Source organism: Elgaria multicarinata, chromosome 8, assembly GCF_023053635.1.
Source record: "Elgaria multicarinata webbii isolate HBS135686 ecotype San Diego chromosome 8, rElgMul1.1.pri, whole genome shotgun sequence".
Lineage (NCBI taxonomy): Eukaryota > Metazoa > Chordata > Lepidosauria > Squamata > Anguidae > Elgaria > Elgaria multicarinata.
The window spans coordinates 84,478,704-84,497,632 of record NC_086178.1 but is presented as its reverse complement, the minus strand read 5'-3'; the positions used below and the strand labels follow the sequence as shown (position 1 = coordinate 84,497,632).

The 18,929-nt window shown below is 40.9% G+C and overlaps 1 protein-coding gene across 1 annotated transcript in view; it reads left to right on the top strand.

Annotated features, from left to right (window-relative positions):
• The first annotated feature begins 3,263 nt into the window (after window positions 1-3,263).
• The window catches only part of KIF20B (kinesin family member 20B), a 56,261-nt gene continuing 40,595 nt past the window's right edge, over window positions 3,264-18,929 (top strand). Inside the window, exons 1-12 of the mRNA XM_063131621.1 lie at window positions 3,264-3,410; window positions 4,496-4,582; window positions 4,688-4,807; window positions 4,980-5,118; window positions 6,417-6,601; window positions 9,403-9,460; window positions 9,630-9,824; window positions 12,032-12,143; window positions 13,205-13,273; window positions 13,383-13,529; window positions 14,913-15,075; window positions 17,611-17,925. Coding sequence (XP_062987691.1) covers window positions 3,264-3,410; window positions 4,496-4,582; window positions 4,688-4,807; window positions 4,980-5,118; window positions 6,417-6,601; window positions 9,403-9,460; window positions 9,630-9,824; window positions 12,032-12,143; window positions 13,205-13,273; window positions 13,383-13,529; window positions 14,913-15,075; window positions 17,611-17,925 — 1,737 coding nt within the window. The remainder of the gene's footprint in view (window positions 3,411-4,495; window positions 4,583-4,687; window positions 4,808-4,979; window positions 5,119-6,416; window positions 6,602-9,402; window positions 9,461-9,629; window positions 9,825-12,031; window positions 12,144-13,204; window positions 13,274-13,382; window positions 13,530-14,912; window positions 15,076-17,610; window positions 17,926-18,929) is intronic.

The following is an 18,929-nucleotide window of genomic DNA, read 5'->3' as shown; positions in this document are numbered from 1 at the left end:
TGAAAAGGACAGTTAGGAACAGTGCATGAAGCTTCACCTTCCCTCTGTGATACTTCAGGCAGAGACAACCATGTGCTTTCAATGATTAGAAAAAACTTACTTGTTGAAAAGAGTTATGTGAGAAATGGAGAGACATCCTAAGCATGTACAGGGTCAAAGTGAACTTAAAAGTTTTTTCTTATCAATTAATGAGCAAAAACTATTGTATAAGGTATAAACATTAAAAAGCCTGATATATAGATGCCTAGAAAAAATATGTACTTAGGGATAATTAGTAAACTTTGAGACAGAAATCGCTTTGCCAGACAACTCTATAGCAATCTTAGTAAGAAAAATGGGCTCAGCAATGCTCTTTTATAACAACTAGAATTGTTTAGAAAATATAACTTTAGTTGCTTTTAAATACTTTCCTACTTGTATTTCATTTCAGGTAAACATGCGTAGGACTTTCTCCTCTAAACTGTGTTAATCTGTTGCAGCATCCCCCATGGCTGGGGCATGCTGGGAATTGTAGTCCAACACATCTGGAGCACACCAGCTTTGGGGGAACTCAGGTCTGTTGCACTGAAAAACAAGCACAGATCTTAAACGCTGACACATTTATTATAGTTTAATAATAAATTTATTAAAATCATAATATTATAAAAATCAATACTTTGGTGTTGGGACACTTCCACGAATACGGCTTTGCTTGTAAGACACCGATCAGTTTCATGCTGTATCTGCCAAGAGAACTTCATTTCCCAGCATGCTCTTCGGCGCAGCCGGCTGGTTCCCATGAGCCTTTACGACTAGATTTGAAAAAGAGCCCGCGGCTCAGGTATCTTGCGGTGGCGTAGATTTCATCGCTCACAGGGCCTCCAAATCGGGGTTTGTCTGTGGCAGCAGCTTTGGGGCACTTGATGGGTCGGAGCCGCAGTGGCGGAGGCTTGAGGGGGCATTTATTCCGGTAAAAGCGGTGTGTGGGAGCCTGCTCGGCCCTTTTTCCTGTAGCGAGAGGTGACTGGGATGGGACTGAAGTTTGTTTAGTCCAGCGTGGGGAGAACTGGCCGGTGTGCCACTGAATCCTGACCTGATCGCTCCCCCACCCCATCCCTAGATCTGAAAGTAAGTAAATAACTGCCGTTTCCCTTTTTATAGTCACTAAAACGGGGTTAGGCAACGTGCTGCCCTCCAGCCAGCCTTTTGGACTACAAATTCCATCAGCCCTAGCCAGCATAGCCAATGGTGAAAGATAATAGGAGTTCATAGAATCATAGACTAGTTGAGTTGGAAGGGGCCTATAAGGCCATCGAGTCCAACCCCCTGCTCTATGCAGGAATCCACATTAAAGCATACCTGAGAGATGGCTGTCCAGCTGCTTCTTGAATGCCTGAATGCCTCTAGTGTGGGAGAGCCCACGACCTACCTAGGTAACTGATTCCATTGTACTGCTCAAACAGGAAGTTTTTCCTGATGTCCCTCCCCCCACAAAAAAATCTGTTGGGTTCTTGCATTTAAGGATCTGGAATTCAATCCTATGCTCTCAAACTGGAAGTTGAAGTGGCATTGTGCCTTATCAATCCACGTCTGAGGCCAGATCTATACCAAGGAGGATATAACACTTTGAAAACGTTTTGAAAACGGTATATGTAGTATGTCCTGGGCCTAAACAGTTGTCACTACTGTTATAAACCATTATAAAGCAGTAGTGTAGATCCTGCCTGAGTTGCTAGTAAACTTGTAGTAACTTGTGATGGTGTCTTTTTAATAGATGTTTCCCTATGAGCAGATGTGGTTTTCTATGGGCAAGTACTAACCTATGCTTATGTATGGACATGTATAGTTTCCTTATGGGCAAGTACTGTCATTTGTTTTAGTATTTTCTGTCTATATGTCTTCATGGATGTTTTTGAATAATATGTTGTCATTTTGAACAAATCTGTTTTGAATCTCAGTACTGAACCCTTGGCTATAGTGTATAATTTCTTGCTAGGTGTTACCTGAAAAACTGTATTTTCGTACTTGGAAGTAAAACCCATGGTCTTCAATGGGGTTTATTTCCAGGTAAGTGTGTGTATAGGATTCTCCCAATCTGCACATTGTGTGCCTATTTAGTTGGTAGTAAATCTCTATAAGCCCAGCCCTCAGTGTTTACTTAGCAGTAAATATCACTACGTTTTAAGGCACATATGCTCAGGTTAGCGTACTGTTTTCAGCCTGGTGGTGGTGGCTATATCATAATGCCCCACCCCAGAGCTTCATTGGTCTTTGTAGTGATGTGTTTTTTAGATGATTAGTGAAAATGTTATAGTTCATTGGGGGAAACAGGATTTAGGTCGCCATCCTATGCATGTACAGACAGAAAAATGTCCTACAATTCCCAGCATTCCGTAACCAACAATGAGAGAATTCACCAAACTTGCAAAGTGATGTTCTAAATGCAATGTATAGCTGAACAGTGAGGAGAAATTATTGTTCTTTATGTTTTAAGTTAGTCTTGGAAAAAAATACTTCCAATGCCTATCTGTCTGGAATTTTTTTGTGCCAGCTTATAGTTGTAGGACTTCTCTGGCAATCATATACCCAGAGTGTTCATGCCAATTGTATTTTTTTATTTGAACTTCATATAACCATGATGGCAATCTCTACATTAGTAGCATTACTGGCTGCCTCTTCACGTTCACAGTTGCACAGCCTCGATGCATTGCAGAGGATTTGGGGAGGGGTGAGTATTCTTGGGCATGCACTTGATCGACATGACATGTTGCCCAAGTCTATAGGTTTGGGGTGGGCAACTTGTCCTCCAGATGTTTTGGCCTACAGCTTCTTTCAGTCTTAGCAAAGCTGTAACATCTGAAGGGCCATAAGTTGCCCATCCCTCCTTTATTGGACCTTGCTTTCAACATGCAGCAGGGAATACTGTGTCTGCACATTATCGTGCAAGATTGGTACTGATGGGCAAGCGGTTTTACAGAGAATTTGAACAGCATTGCTGATTTTCTCACTAAGGAATTCCTGAAACTTCTGAGGAGCATCAGAGTTCTGTGGAACATACTTGTAAACCTTCTGGTCTAACTCACAGCTTTCCTCGTTCCTTTGCTATGCTCTCATGTCTTACAGTGTTCAAGGGAAGTTCGAGCTAAGAGGTAAAGGATACATTACAGGAAGTACAGCATCTGATCTGACATATGTTTATGTGACCAAATTTTGTAGTTGTCAAAACTACAATTTGTTTTGACAACAAAGCAATGATCTCTCTCCCCCCGCCCATCTTTAATAGGATGGAGGCAAATTTGGATAAGCCAGGAATTCCCAGGCCATCCTTTCTTTCTTCTGTTGAGCTGTCCCCAAGAACTGGCCTTGTGGATGCTAGTGACATTAAGAAAGATCTCTATGGTGACTTTTCAGCAATCTCTGATATAAGCCAGGTAAGCGACCCAAACACCTGCGACTTCATTTCTTCTTCAAAATCTGGTTCAGTTGTGGAGAGGAGGGTAGAGTGTTGATCTCTCTGTATGTTATTTGGGCTTGTCATAAATAGTGGCATATGGCTGCATCTTTGTGTGTTTACTTCTATACATCTTAAACATATTAAGATATGAGTCATAATTAGACAGTTCTGTTAGGCTTTTTAATTATAATTTTAACTGTGTTTTATCCAAAAGGATATTCAATATGACTGGCTGGGACTAAGTCCCATTAACTCAGTATTAGTTCCTCCATAGTAGACATGTATAGGATTGCACTGTTAATCTCCTAAAACAGGTGTGGGCAAGTTGTGGCAATCTAGATGCTTGCGCTTTCAACTTCCATCAGCCCTAGTCAGCATAGCCATTGGTGAGGGATGATGGGCATTCGAGACCAAAACATCTGGAGGGCCAGAGCTTGCTCATTCCTGTCCTAAGATATCACTCAGTTGTATTGCACTTGTGGACATGGCCTCTCTGACAGTAGTGTGGCTGTGGTGAGTGTTATGGCTTTGGAATGCTCAATTGCTCATGGAATTAAGTGGCTTCCCAGTTTCTGTGAGGGAAGGGAAGATTGTCATTTTGGCTAGGATGAAAACATTGCAATGGGGATGCATGAAGACTGCAAAGAGGTCTTGAGTGGCAGGGAAACTGAGGGCAGGGAGCTCAGAGGCAAAGAGTGTGAATGCAGAATGGGGAATAGACTGAAGACAAACCTGAAGCAAAGGTAAGCGGAGTATGAGGCTTGAGAAAGAAGGCATAGGAGACAAAGAATTAAGGCAAGAAGGCACTAATTGGAATGGCCCACATGTCAATGGGGCTGTTTGTACTGAAGAAGTTGCCTGTCTTTCTTGTGACAAGTGAAGTGCTAACCTGTCCACATGTGAGAAAGAGATAGCTAGGAGAAATGGTTTGACTGGATGAGTGTGTGTGTGTGGGGGAGTGTCTTTTTGAGATTAACATCTCTTTATAAAATTGTTAGTCCAAGGCTCATGAAAATTCTTCTTGGAGAGTTTTTCCCCTCATTTTTTTAAAATTGTTTTTAGAGAGAGAGCTTGGAATCCAAAGGACGTATTCATGTTTGCCTACGTATTAGACCATTTATGCAGACTGAAAAAGAGAGTGAATTTCAGGTACGACTTAATTAAAAATGAGAAAATTGTAAAGGCAAAAAACTTCATTAAAGGTTTGCCATCTGCTCAGTTAAAAGGGTTTCCCCCCCCCTCACTTATTTACAGGAGTGCGTTTCTGTTCTTGATCCAACAAGCATTGTAGTAAAAGCCCCCAAGAGTTCCAAGATGTTTCGGCTTAGTGAAAAAAACTTGGCGCAATTGGTGCAGAAATTTACTTTTTCACAGGTAAGTCAATTTTCTTTTTTTAAAGGCTGACTTTTATCCCATAATATGCAAATATACATGACTAATGAAATGTTTATATAATTGGAAAAGCTTATGTAAATGAAGACTTTTAATGATTGAAGTCATGGACAATTATCTTAGGCTGCACAAGTTCTCCTTGTTAATTTGTTAGGTATTTGGCTCCAAAACAACACAAGAAGAGCTTTTCGAAGGTACCGTGAAGCAGCCAGTGATAGACTTCATAAAGGGACATAGTCGCCTCGTATTTACCTACGGTGTTACAAATGCCGGGAAAACATACACATACCAAGGTATGGCTGAACTTCCATGATTCTCTGGAAAAACGTTAACTTCAGTTGCACGTTATCTGCATATGTTGTTTGTGCTCTGTCTGCTACAGTGACTAATTCTTCAGATTTTTTTTTGGCTGGGATTATATTGTGACAGATTTGTTCTAGTTTTAAGGATTTTATGATACGGGATTTTTGTATTTAGCTTGATCATACATCAGCAGGTAACGTATCCCATGTCATTCCCAGAATAAAGTGGCACCACAGAAATTGCACATTCACAAAAATCTTGGTTTTATTTATTTATTGCATTTCTATACCGCCCAGCAGCTGACAGAGATCAAGCGTGGCTTTTCATCTATCACTTTAAAATGTTAAACAGTTTCTACACAATTCACATTTGATATAACAGCACAGAACACACAAAATATTTAATTTGTTACCAAAAAAACCCACATTGTTTTTAAAAGCTTTCTAAAAATTGTTTCAGGAGCAATGCATTTACGGGACCCTGATTTAACATGTCTGCTTGACACTTTTTTAAAAAGCAAACTAAAGAAGTATGACATTCTTTACATCTCATAAATTACATCAAACTTTCCCAAAATAGCCAAAAGCTTTTGAACTGAAATATTTGATGGGCAGTTGGGAGAACAATGAAGGACACAATGTGGTTTCAATATTATATCAATGCCAATCTTGGAAACTGTTTTATTGGTATACTTGTACATGGCGGAAGGCATAAATATTGAACAGTATGCACTTCACTTGTGACTAAAGACGGGATGGGCACTGAACTTTTCACATGCCCCAGTCACTGTATATACTACCTAGGGATAATCACCTGGGAAAAGTTAATTACAACTTTTCAGATTGCCCATTTTGACTGGTATTATGCAGATTATTTATGTTGCTAATTAATTTTGTGAAATGCAAAACTTTCTTTACACACCACTGCTGCCCATGCATCACATCTGCATATTATGACTTCCGCTGTTGTAAGCTGAAAGTGTTGAAGATTTCATTTGTCACAGGTTTTAGCTGTAAGTCACATTTGGGCCCATATTGAGGTCAAAAGGTGACTTGTACATTTACAAGTTAAAAAAATAAGTAATATGAGTTGGATAAATGTCCAGTATTAGCAAATGGCTTGGAATTACAAAATACTCCTGATAGGAGCCTTATCGTGATCAACAAAGGCAGTAACCCTCTGCATGCCTACCTGGGAGTAACCCTATTGTACAGTGAGGCTTAACATCCAAATAAACTGACTTTTTGTTTCTTCAAAGTCCTGCTATGTCTTGTGTTCTCCATAACAGGCACCGAAGAAGATAGTGGAATTCTCCCTAGGGCATTGGATCTATTGTTTAAACGCATTCAAAGTAAACTGTATCCAGAGATGAATCTCAAACCGCATCGATGCCGAGACCACCGAAAGCTGACTAAAGAAGAAATAAGAGAAGAAATGTCGACCAAAAACTCGCTCCTTCGTCTCGTGAAAGAGGTGTGGCAACTTGTTTGTTAAAATGTATTAACTGCTCTTCCTAAAGACGCTCAAAATAGTTTACAGAGGCGTCTTGCGGGAGGGGAATCTGGAGAGGGGATCTGAACGCAAGAGGTTTCCTGCTGGATCTAGTCTCCCATTCTGCTTGTACAATGGACAACCAGATGCTCAAATGCCCACAAGCAGTGCATGACCACAATAGCACCTTCCCACTTGCATTCCCAGCAGCTGGCGTACAAAAGCATGTGCAGTCTGTGATATGGGAGGTAATACATAGCCATAATGATTAGTGCCCGTTATTAGCCTTGTCCTTCATGAATTTGCCCGATCTCCTCTTAATGCTATCCAAATTAGTGGCCATAATTTCAGGCTATCACCATCTTCCACTTCTTGAGCCTGGCTGCATGTGGGGGAGAAGAGGGGGGAAATGCTTGAGCACAGTGATTCGCACAGGCACACTCTTGCTCATGCCTGTAACGCTAAATCCTGGCTAAATGTTTTACATGTGAGTCAGGCAACACACCCTTTTGTGTCTTTAAAAGGGCAATACAATTCTTCAATTTGATACTATATTCTTTGATACTAAAGGCAAACTGTGGCAATGAAAAATGTGTAACTAGTAATGTTTTTAAGCTACCTTGAGCATACTGGAAAAATGTGGCCTATAATGTACTTTAAAATAACTTCATTCTCCAGGGGATGGCAGGGAATCTGCTGGGCTTGTCCTTAAGGCTCTTCTGCCGTTTGTGAAAATGAATCAATTTTGCCAAATCTGGGATAATTTAGACAATAGAAAATATCTTCCATTATGCTTGATGTCTAAATAAATGCTTCCCCACTTTTAGTTCTAATAATAACATAGATGGCAATTAAAAACAAACAGTTTAAGACCTTCTTCTAGTCTCAGGCATTTGTCAGCGTATAATAAGGTTTTAATCAGGTCCTGGATTTTCTTTTCATTGATTAAAATTGCTTAGATGAGGGTTCCCCGATCTTTTTAGACCTGTAGGTACATTTGGGAATTTGAGAAACTGGGCACCCCCCCAAAAAAATAACTCCCATAGAGGATGTAGCTAGTCATGTAATGGGTGCTGTGGGGGTCTGGCTAGTCAAAAGAGGTGGTGTGGGGAGAGAGATAGTGAAGTTAGAGGCTGAGAGAGAGAGAGAGTGGAGAGGAGAATTTTTTTAAAAAAACCACCCAATTTTTTTTGAAGAGGCCAGGGAGTGGATAGCTTTGTGGTTGCTGTTTGAGGTCCCTGCGGGTGCTGCGTTAGGGACCCCAGCATAATTATATATGTGTATGTACTATCTTTTTTATATGGCTGTATATAAACCGTTTTTATGCTAAGTATTTTTAAGGTTTTAATCTTTGTAAACTGCCCGGAAAATTTGGCTATTGAATGGTATAGAAATGTAATAAATGCAATGACACCATAAAACCCATATTGGCAACCAGTGAACTAGAAAATTATGTAATTATCAAAGCCATTTTATAAAGCGACAGGCAGGTGTGTCCTGCCCCTCTTCATCCTGCTATGTGGCCGTTAATTGTGCAGAGAAGGGAAGCAGGACCGCTCTGGCTGCTCCTATCCTAATGTCCATCTGGGCTGTTGCTGCTTTCTTCCAGTTATTTGTTTTGAAATGTCGAATGACCAGCAAAAGGATGTCATCACAAGTTGTCAAAACCACTGTAGCATGCCACCAAGTCTTTCTTGTGGCATGAGCCGGAAGCTCATTTTATCAGGGGCACTGAGAGGAGGAGGAAAAAATAATTCTGGGCCAAGAAGTGCAAGGAACAGCTGTAAATGGGTCATAGCATTATGCAAAGGGCACAAAAATATACCAATCTGACTGGGTGTGCTCCAGTCTTAATTGGAAATCATGTCTAGCATAGTATGGCCTTTGGTAGTCATGTCTACCACAACACAATAGCATGCATGCCTATTGTGGGACAACATCTTTCAACAGTGAGAGAAAACACTCCACTGCCTGAAGTGAAGATCCAGAGTGTCAGATTCGTTAACGAATTATAATTTGGTAGCCTCCTAATAGAGCATCCATTGTTATTGTTGATAAACGATGGTAACACTAAGCTTTGCAACAGTATGTCCTAGAGGTTGAAATGCTTTTCCACTGCCTTCTGAAAGTTAGTATTTTTCATTTTACTAAGGAGATCACTTTATGCAGCTAACAAAGTGGATTCTGGCCTGTGAGAGCTTCTTCATCAAAACCTTTCAAGGGAACAATGGCTTTGTTCAGTTCCTGCAGCAGACTGACACAGCTACTCCCGGAAAACGTACTACAGTTGCCACATAAGTGGCAATATTGTAGTAGTTTTCCATGTATAGCTGGGGGTAAAAAGTGTGCTCCGCAGGCTGCATGCAGACCACCAAGCCATTTCCGGCGGCCTGCCAGAACCCGCCAATATCGACCAATTTGCCACTGCCTGTCCCTTATCAACAATTTTTGATGAGAGATTGGAGATAAGCAAGGGAAGCTCTAGGAGTGCGTGCGAGCGAGCGAGAATGTAGCCCTCAAGGTCAAAAAGGTTGTGCACCTCTCCATTAACACACAATTTTTCTCATGCTATAATACAAATATTTGTGATAGTTTGTTCTTCTCAATTCCCTAATAATAATATTTATTACACGCCTTTCCCTCTGGATTGAGGCAGGGAACAACACCAAATACAATATAATACATAAAATTAGTTAAAAGAGCATATAAAACCAATAAAATAACAGTCACAGCATCTTAAAATTCTTGATAGATTACCCAAGTTTGTTCTTCTCAATTTCCAGATAGATTACCCAAGTGACATTAACGGGAATCGCAGCAGAACTGATGATAACTCTGAAGGTAAGTTGCATATTTGAAAGAGTAAAATGTCAGGCTGCATAAATTCCATGTGAAGTAGTCTTCAAAAGCAGGCTCTCTCTTAGATCATCCACAGCAAAAAATGCTGCTGGACAATGCTGTTTTACGTTGCGTTGTTGGATGGGTCTCACCAATTCCGGTGTTCTGCCAGATTCGAAGGAACCGGTAAAAGAAGCGGAACAGTCCAGCCTGGATGAGGAGAGAGATGCAAAATTCTCCATCTGGGTTTCGTTTTGTGAAATTTACAACGAGTACATTTATGACCTGTTGCTCCCAATATCCAGCGATAAGAGAAGGAAGGTGCTGCGCCTGGCCCAGGACATAAAAGGCTGTTCGTATGTTAAAGGTAACGGACATCTTAGTAATTGGTGACCACAGTTTTAGTAGCCTTAAAATGCCCGGCTTATTCAACAGGAAGCGGTCTTCCTTGGACTACCAATGCAATTTATCCTTGGGATGGGAGGGGAAAGCATTGCCCTGCCTACTCGCCCCATCCCAATGAATACTTCTTGGATTAGGGTTAGGCAAGGCAATTATATGTGTGTTTGTGTATTTAAATTATTAATGAGTCCAAAAGTACAGAGTAGTACTGCAATTTATAGGAGATGTGAGACAAATCTGGATCTTCTGGTAGATTTCTGGATGATTTGCAATAGATCAGCAAGGATTTCCTGACTGTCAGTAATGTAAATAATAGTAAGTAAAATTGCAATTCCCCCCTCCCCCACCCCACACACCCCTCCCTGCAATGGCTGGCCTTGTACTTATTTCTTATCGGCTTCAATGTTTCTCTCTTCTGTAAAATATGAAAATTAATTGGTTGCCTTGACCAGGCCTTGCTGCTGGTTTTAGAGGTTTGCATTCAAACTGAAGTACTTTGGCCACATAATGAGAAGACAGGATAACCTGGAGAAGAGGCTGATGCTAGGGAAAGTGGAAGGCAAAAGGAAGAGGGGCCGACCAAGGGCAAGATGGATGGATGATATTCTGGAGGTGACAGACTTGACCTTGGGGAAGCTGGGGGTGGCGACAGCCGACAAAAAGCTCTGGCGTGGGCTGGTCCATGAAGTCACGAAGAGTTGGAAGCGACTGAACGAATAAACAACAAAATTTCAAATCCCTGATCTGTAGTTAACTCGGATATTGTTATTATTATTTACATTTATATACTGTCCCATAGCTGAAGCTCTCTGGGCGGTTTACAAAGATTAAAACACTGAAGATTAAAACCGATATGCAAAATGTAAAACCATAAAAAGCATAAAAACAGATTAGTTAATATCCATTTAAAACAGCTATTTTGGGTCAGTTAAGAACTCAACATAAACTGATTTTTGTGGGGGGGGGGGTTGTGTATGTACATATTTGAAAGAGTACATACACAAGAGGCTTTCCAGTGCAAGGTTTCTGGGACATTTTTGTACCTGGCTCTGATTGGTGGATCTTGGAGTTCTGGCAAAAACACTGAGTAGATCCCACAAGCCAGAAGTCTGCCCACTCCGATATATAGTGTACAGGATTAAGAATGTAAAATGTGAAAGGCATGAAACATTAGCGACAGCAAGGCTATAATCCTATATACACTTACCTGGGGATAAGACCACATGAACTCAATGGGAATTACTTCTGAATAGACATGCATAGGGCTCTACTGTAAAAGATATTATAAATATTTGAAAAATGATTATAATATGAGGTAGGTAATGATTTTCAGTATCTTCCCTTGCTTGGGCCTTTCTTATGTATGCCTATAGGTCAAGTTTTGTTTCATTATAGTTTTAACACATCGTGAGTCTTTTAAATCTGGGTAAAACCACCATACTTCATTGTCATGGGTATTTAAGAAACGAAGGGTGCAATTCTATGCATGCTTAGACAGAAGAAAGCATGGTTGGCTGGGGCATGCTGCAAATTGTAGGCCTTTTTTTGTCTAAAAATATATAGGATTGAACCCAAAGTTTGGGGGAATGTTGGAGTTGTAGGAGATTTTTTTTTGTCTAAACCTGCATAGGGTTACACGCTGATTATACACTTTCTTCTAAAAAACAATCTGCCATCTAGGAAAAACAGTGACCAGCTGTTTGTTTTTCCTTTACTGAAGCTCAAAATTGCATTTTAAGTTTCACTCAATCTGCTTTTTGAAGATAAGACCATAAAGACAGTTTGTGCAGATTTAGATGTATTATGTGGCAGGGTTAATACATAATATGTAGATTGTCTTGCTGGGCAAAGAAACAAGCCCAGGGCCCCTTTCTCCCTTCTGCTTTCCCTCAGAAATCTCTCCCTCCATTGTAATAAGGAGCAAGTCCTAGTCACACAAACTTTCTGCTTTGAACAAGGAAAGCAAGGGTAGTGGGCGGTGGATGTTACCTTGAGATTATATCCTTGTGACATCACGGGGTGCCTAACCAGGCTGCCTGGAAATCCCTCCTTAATTCCAGAAAAAGTGCTTTTAATTCTCACTCCTATTTCCATCACTTTCTTAATTACATTTATACGTAATGCTATTTTTGTGTGTTCAATAATTAATAAAGTAATCGTTATTTCTTAAAGATCTACAATGGATTCACATTTCAAATTCCAAAGAAGCTTTTAAACTCATGAAGCTAGGGTTGAAGCATCAGAGGTTCGCTTCGACAAAACTGAATGCCAACTCCAGTAGGAGGTAATAAGCGGGATGTATTCAATGTGGACTAGTGTCATGGTTTCTTTTCTTTTTAAATTTGCATTGGAGAAGCTTTCCAAAGTAAAGCTTCATGTGTGCTTCTTGAAATAACTACTCTAATGTTCTGATCTTGTTTAAAAGGCTGTACTGTGCTTTTGGGGCTTCTAATGTGGAGCTTCTGTGATGTTTTCAACAATCATTAATGATGAACAGATAATGACATAAATTCCATGGGGAACCAGTGGCTTCATTCAGAAGACGTGCCAAACTATGGTTTACTGGATATGAGCAAGCCTAGCCCTCCTCCTCTGGTGTGGCCAAGCAGAGTAGTTTGAATGCTTCCACTTCTGATTAGTCACAGCTTGCTGTGTTATTTGAACAAGCCAACTACGGTTTGTCGTAATCATGGTTAGTTTAAAACAAGCCAACTTTAAGCTATATAGTTTTACTACAGCTGGCTTGCCTAAATGAAACACAGTTCAGGTTCATTGCAGTTCTGGGTCTGGATGGCACTGTAAGCTTTGACTAATCAGAAGAGAGAGATTCTGAACTCTGCTATGCGGGAAAGGAGAAATGGAGTGTGCAAAGCCCAGAGGGAAGCTAGATTCATTCACATATTGCTAAGTGTGTAACATGGCATCCAAACACAGTGTGGCTTTTCATGTGGAACGCTTTTGAGTGGGGCACTGAAGAAGCCTGAAATACAGGGGTGGAGAACATGGGCCCCTCCGGATTGGAATGCAACTACCACCAGCCCTAGCCAGCATAGCCTGTAGTTGGGGATGATGGGAGTTGCAGCCCCACATTTCCCATGCCTGCTGTAATACAGAAATGTAATAAAAGAAATTGAAGTATATTAAATTTCAGGTGTTAGGGGAGTGTGTGCATGGCTACACATCTTCAGTCAGCATAAATAGATCTTAAACGCCTTGAGGATTTGCTAGAGCCAAAATGGACACAGCATATTTGGAAACGGTAGCAGTATCTCAACGATTCACCTTCTTTAAAAGGTTGTGTGTGTTTTTAGAACTGTCTGACTTCCTTTTGTTTTCTCTTTCCAGCCACAGCATATTCACTGTGAAGATGCTAAAAATTGATCCTGGAACAACAAGCGTAATGCAAGTCAATGAGTGAGTGACCTTGCTGTTGAAACAAATCATCCTAGTTTTTTCAACATCTGAATGTGGAGCAACCTGAACTTCCTGCTGTATACATGTGTGACTTTTTCTCTACCTCCAGATTATTTCTCTGTGACCTCGCTGGTTCAGAGCGTTGTACCAGAACCCACAACGAAGGAGAGAGGCTAAAAGAGAGTGGGAATATTAACACTTCGTTGCTCATTCTAGGCAAATGCATCAATGCCCTGAAGACCAGCCAGCAATCAAAGTAGGTTCTGGAGGAGCCTTTAGCTTCTTACCAGGGGAATCTTATCTCCCTTCCAGCTTGGCCTTAGTAACAGAGTAAGAAAATACTAAGTGGGGGGAGGAGGTATGCATGCTTTTGGTGGAGACCGTTGCTGACTTTTTGGTAGCTTAGCTATTTGATAGGACTCTCACTTTTTAAAATGTAAAATATCAAATTGTGCACTTCCCCTTCCTCAATGGAACGCTTACTCTCAGGAGTCGGTCCCCTGTTACCTCACTATCCCTGTGGGATGGGATGGGAATCATAACAAACAGAAAGAACACAAAAGGCTGGAATCCTGCAAAGGACCAGAAGTTGCCTTCTTCTTCCAGATGTTGTCTTAAGCTTCTCAACAGTCTTTCTTTCAATAAGTGTTCCTCTTCTGTGAAACACCAGTCTTTCAGTTTTTAGGCCAGGCATATCCTTAAGCTAGCCTGTGGTTGCAAGACTCTTGACCAGTTATTAAAATCAGCAATGTTGTTTACATGCCAAAATAATATGCGGCCTTTTTCTTTTTGAAATTCATATCAAAAGTATAATAAATGACATGGCCATAATATTTATGATGTGCTTAAAATCCTTTTTGTTTGTTTTATAAGAGGGTTACGCTCTCTAAATTTTCTTGAAGCAAGTCAAAAGACTTGAATAGTAAATGTCTAATTTAATAATAAAAGGCCACTCCAAGCTTACTGTGTATCCACAGCTTGTAAAGTATTTTATCAAGTGAAGTATTTTTAAATGTTTTAGACTGCAATCCTATGGCTGTTTAGAGAGAGAAAAGGCCTACAATTTCCAGCATTCCCAAGCAAGCAAGCTGGCTGGGGAATGCTGAATGTTATAGCACTCCCAATGTCTAAGCGTCTATAGGATTGTGCCTTTAGTGTTTTATTATTTTAGTCCTTGCAGTGTGGTTTTAATCTTATACCTGATACTATATTTTATGCTGAGTTGGCACATTTATTAGTTTTATGTTTGATTTTATTGCGATATAATAATTCTTTAAAATTGTAAAAAAACCACCCAGCTAGATAAGGCATTTAATACATTTAATAAACTTGTTCCTGGTGTGCTTTGAAAGGGAGAGCCGTGTCCATAAACACATGGGAGGCATGCAGGGAGGGGCAGCAATCGGTGTGGTTCCCTGCCATGTCCCCATGTCTTTGCGGATGTATGGTTTTCTTTCAAACACTTGTTCCACAGTGAGGCATGTGGCTGGCAAGCAGGAAACCTGAACAAACCCGAAGCCCATACCCATAAACGGCCTGCAGCCATTTTGGCTCTAAAAATTAGCAACTGTTACTAACAAAGTTATCTGTTTGGAAACGCACTGCAACCAATAACATGTTTGGGTTTATTCCATCCTAGGCTGCAGCAACACATCCCCTTCCGCGAAAGTAAGCTAACTCACTTCTTTCAAGGTTTCTTCAGTGGGAAAGGGAAGGTGTGTATGATCGTCAACGTTAGCCAGAGTGCCTCTGCGTATGACGAAACCCTCAATGTGCTCAGGTTCTCAGCAATTGCTCAACAAGTAAGTGTGTTCAAATGTTCTACTAGCTGGGAACAAAATAACGATTCTGTAGTCATCAGGTCACCTAAAAGCTACAGACTTGCAAATGGCGACGGGCCAAGTCTCTGGCCTTTGCCCTTGCAGCTCCGCAAGTGGTCCAGTTAGGAATTTGGAGTGTGCCGCATGGAGCCATGTACGTTTTCACTTGGAAGTAAATTCTGCCAAAGCTCCATTGGGTTTATTCATAAATAAGGATGCAGAGGATAGCAGTCTGGGTCTTGGGATATTAGTAGTATGGTCAGATGGATTTTTGCCTCTTTTGTCTTAAATTCTTAATTGCTCTTGGAATGCTTCTGATGCTTGAGAAAAATATGTATGGCTTCGGAAAAGATTCACACTTGCCTTCTTGCAGGTATTATAAGGGGGTTGAATGGGGGCAGATGGAAATTAGTGGCTAATGATAGGACTAATCCACAGAAGTGATAGTAACATCATGGGATATGGCGGGGAGAGAGAAATTAGCCTCCCATTTACGAGAACTGATATATGAAAAAGCATCCTTGGCTTCTGCTTATACAAATTAAGCTTATATTTATTTGTTTACCTTAAGCATACCCTGCTTTTCTACCAAGAAAAATGGCACTCAGGACAGCTTACAATCGTAGACAAAACTTGAATAAAACAAATGCACTAGAACACAATTTAAACACTACAATAACAGATGATAATGGTGATTAATATTCCACCTTTTCCCCAAAACTGGGACTCAAGGTGGCTTTACAAATTAAAACGTACAGTTAAAACAAATAGAGATATACAAAAAATAAAACAATAAGTAAACAAGCTACAATATTAAAACATTTAAAACATGAATAAGACAGCATCCAACCCTGCAGCTCCAAAGGGAGAGGCGGGTAAGAAATAATTTTATTATTATTCACTTACATGCCAAAGGCCCACTTGTTGTTTCATAATACTGCAAGATAACAAATACTTCTTTGTAATAAATACCAGTTGAAGGACAGGAGAGATGGAATAAACTTTCCCTCCCACAACAGGGAGTTCCACATTCTAGAGGCAGCCCCCGAGAAGGCCCTCTTTTATTTTCTGTAAACAGATAAACAAAGAGCAGAGAAGTGTACAACTTCAATCAAGTGTACATGAAATGAAACTTGAAGGCTTTGCATAAATATGAGCAACCAAAGGAACTTTAGAAGTAAACAACCTAATAGTCCACCTTCCTATATAAAACAAACACATTAATAAAAGGTGTTGATCTGCCTCCCCTATAATCTCAAAAGATTACAGTTAACGCGAGTAATACTAATATTAACAAATGATTCTCTACATATTTGGCATATTTGCAGCCTGTGTTTTCTACAGAGTTTATAAATAGGTGTCCAAGTTAACAGTCTCCTAACTTTCTATGTCCTTCGCACCTTTTAGTTGATTTATATTTATTTTATTTACTTCTACATTCCCTCTTGTAAGGAACCCAAGGCAGCTTACATGGTCACCCTCTTCTCCATTTTATCCTCACAACTACCCTGTGATGTAGGTTAGGCTGAGAGGTGGTGATTATCCCAAAGTCTTCCAGTGAGCTTCATGGCCGAGTGGGGACTAGAACTCGGATCTCCTGAGTCCCAGTCCAAGACTCTAACCACTTCACCACGCTGGCCATTTTATTACAAATTAGTTGCAGCTCTATATTGTCAGTTGCTAACAATTCATGCGGGTGTGAGTGTGTTTTCCATGAATACGGTTCTTCATCGTGGTCTCTGTGCATCACACGTATGGGCTCTGTGCCTGAGCGGAGCTCATGTCGGGAAACTTCCAAAGCTGAAGGAACGTTTTGGTTGGAACCCCTCCCCCACCATCCACTGCGCATGTCCCTGGGTTCCCGCCAATCTCCTCAGTTCTCTTTTGACCACCACGCCAGTCAGATGCATTGCTGGGAGCTTCTGCGTTTCTCTTGTAGAAACAGTGCCAAAAATTATTTCTATTTCCATTTCTAACCTCAAGCCTATGGGCCAATTCTGGACCTTCGGGGTTCCCAGGGGGGCACACCCCTTTCTCCCAGTCACCAATTATTTGGTGGCTTACCAGCTTTTGTGCTGTTTCTTCCCCGTTCTAAAAGGTTAAAATGCCTCTCCTAATGCCTAGTTAAGGGCAGTAAGTGCTTTAAGCTAAAATAGGCTGGCATTTTTGTTCCCGCCTGTTTGGACTTTGGTTCTGTCCACCCTGGAATGCAGACCTCAACAGCTTCTCTGAAATTGATTTCGGTCTTCTGACTGAAAGGTTCCCTACATTTCACACATCAGAAAAATGCAGCGTTTCATAACACTGCAAGGTAACGAACACTGACATAATAAATCCATTATATAGAGCAATCTTAGTTTGTACTCAGAGAAAATGGGGATTTTGTAGAATTTTCTTGTATGTGTAGTAGGAATCATTTAAAATTAGAATTTTATTTGGCAGGAAGGTCTCTTAAGCAGCTGCAATGACTATTACAACTGCAGCTTTGAATGTGTTGTTGACTTCTTTCCTAATTAGGTCATAGTCCTAGATTCTTCCAATTCTCCTCAAGAAGAGTCACTTGACCAGTTGTCTGTCAAAGCAGAATCTGAAACCATCACTGAAGATGTGTGTTTACCCATCAAAAGAGCCACTATGTTTTTGGAGAGGACACTGGAAGATGTAATGGAAGAAGAAGAGGAGCTGATAGAAGTCAGCAGTAGGGTGCATGAGGTAAACGGCATGGCTGAAAACACCCTTGCAAAGAAGAGTGAGCCTGAGGTGACAGAAGAGTCCCCAAGCCAGGTGGAATATGAAGATGATGACATCATCATTGGAAAAGAAAAATATCAGGTATGCCAGATGAATAGTTATGTTCCAGAATGCTTGAAGGTAAGACTAGTTTGGCTTGTTTTGCGCATTTGGACTCCACCTTCCTATGATAAATCCTATTCAAAACTGCCTAGTAATTTTAAAATACTGGGTTTTATCCAGTGGTACTGTTCCACCAATGGAAGGGAGATGGCTGAATTACCCCTTTCCCTTTGCCTGCCCAACAGATCTGCTCTGGAGGGTTACGGAACCCTCTGGAGCAGGTCTTGGGCAGGGGGTGGGGAGTGTATGGGAGGCTTCAAGTGGAGGAGAGGATGGGAAAATTTGCTCCAAGTCATGTGTCCCAACAAACGTTTTAAAAATCCTACCAAAACAGTAATGAAAGCACCATAAAAACCCACCTATGAGAGATTATCCCTGGGTAGGGAATGTGTGGCCCTCCAGATGTTGGACTGCAGTTCCCATCAGCCTTAGCTAGCATAGCCAATGATGAATGTTGAAGTCATCAGCATCTAGAGGATCACATGTCCTAGACCAGGGAAGGGGAAAACTAGAAAGGTCTTTCGTTCTGACAAGTGACCCAGAAGGCCTAAGAAGCAGAATGCAGATGTTGAACAGATTGATAAGTCTGTGTGGCAGCCCACTTTATGATATGGCTGAGGTAGACTGAAGACGCTGAGGTAGATTCAACATGCAATGGCCCTGTTCAGACAACACACTAAACATGGTCGTTAAGTGTTTTGAGCAAAACGTTACAGCTTAGGGTGTCGTGTGAACCATTCCTAACCATGGTGGCTGCATAAACACAGGTTAAACAAATTCACTCATCGCTTGCTGCAAAAGGATTAGCGGCCTAACAACGGCTTAGTGTGTTGTCTGAACAAGCCCCTAAGTACATATATATGTCAGGAAAAGCACAGGAGAGTCAACAAGGTGAGAACCAGTGTGGTGGGCTAAGGCGTTGCACAGCTGCTGCACACATCCAGGCCCACTTTTCAGATGGCCAGCTAATCATGTGGTTGTCG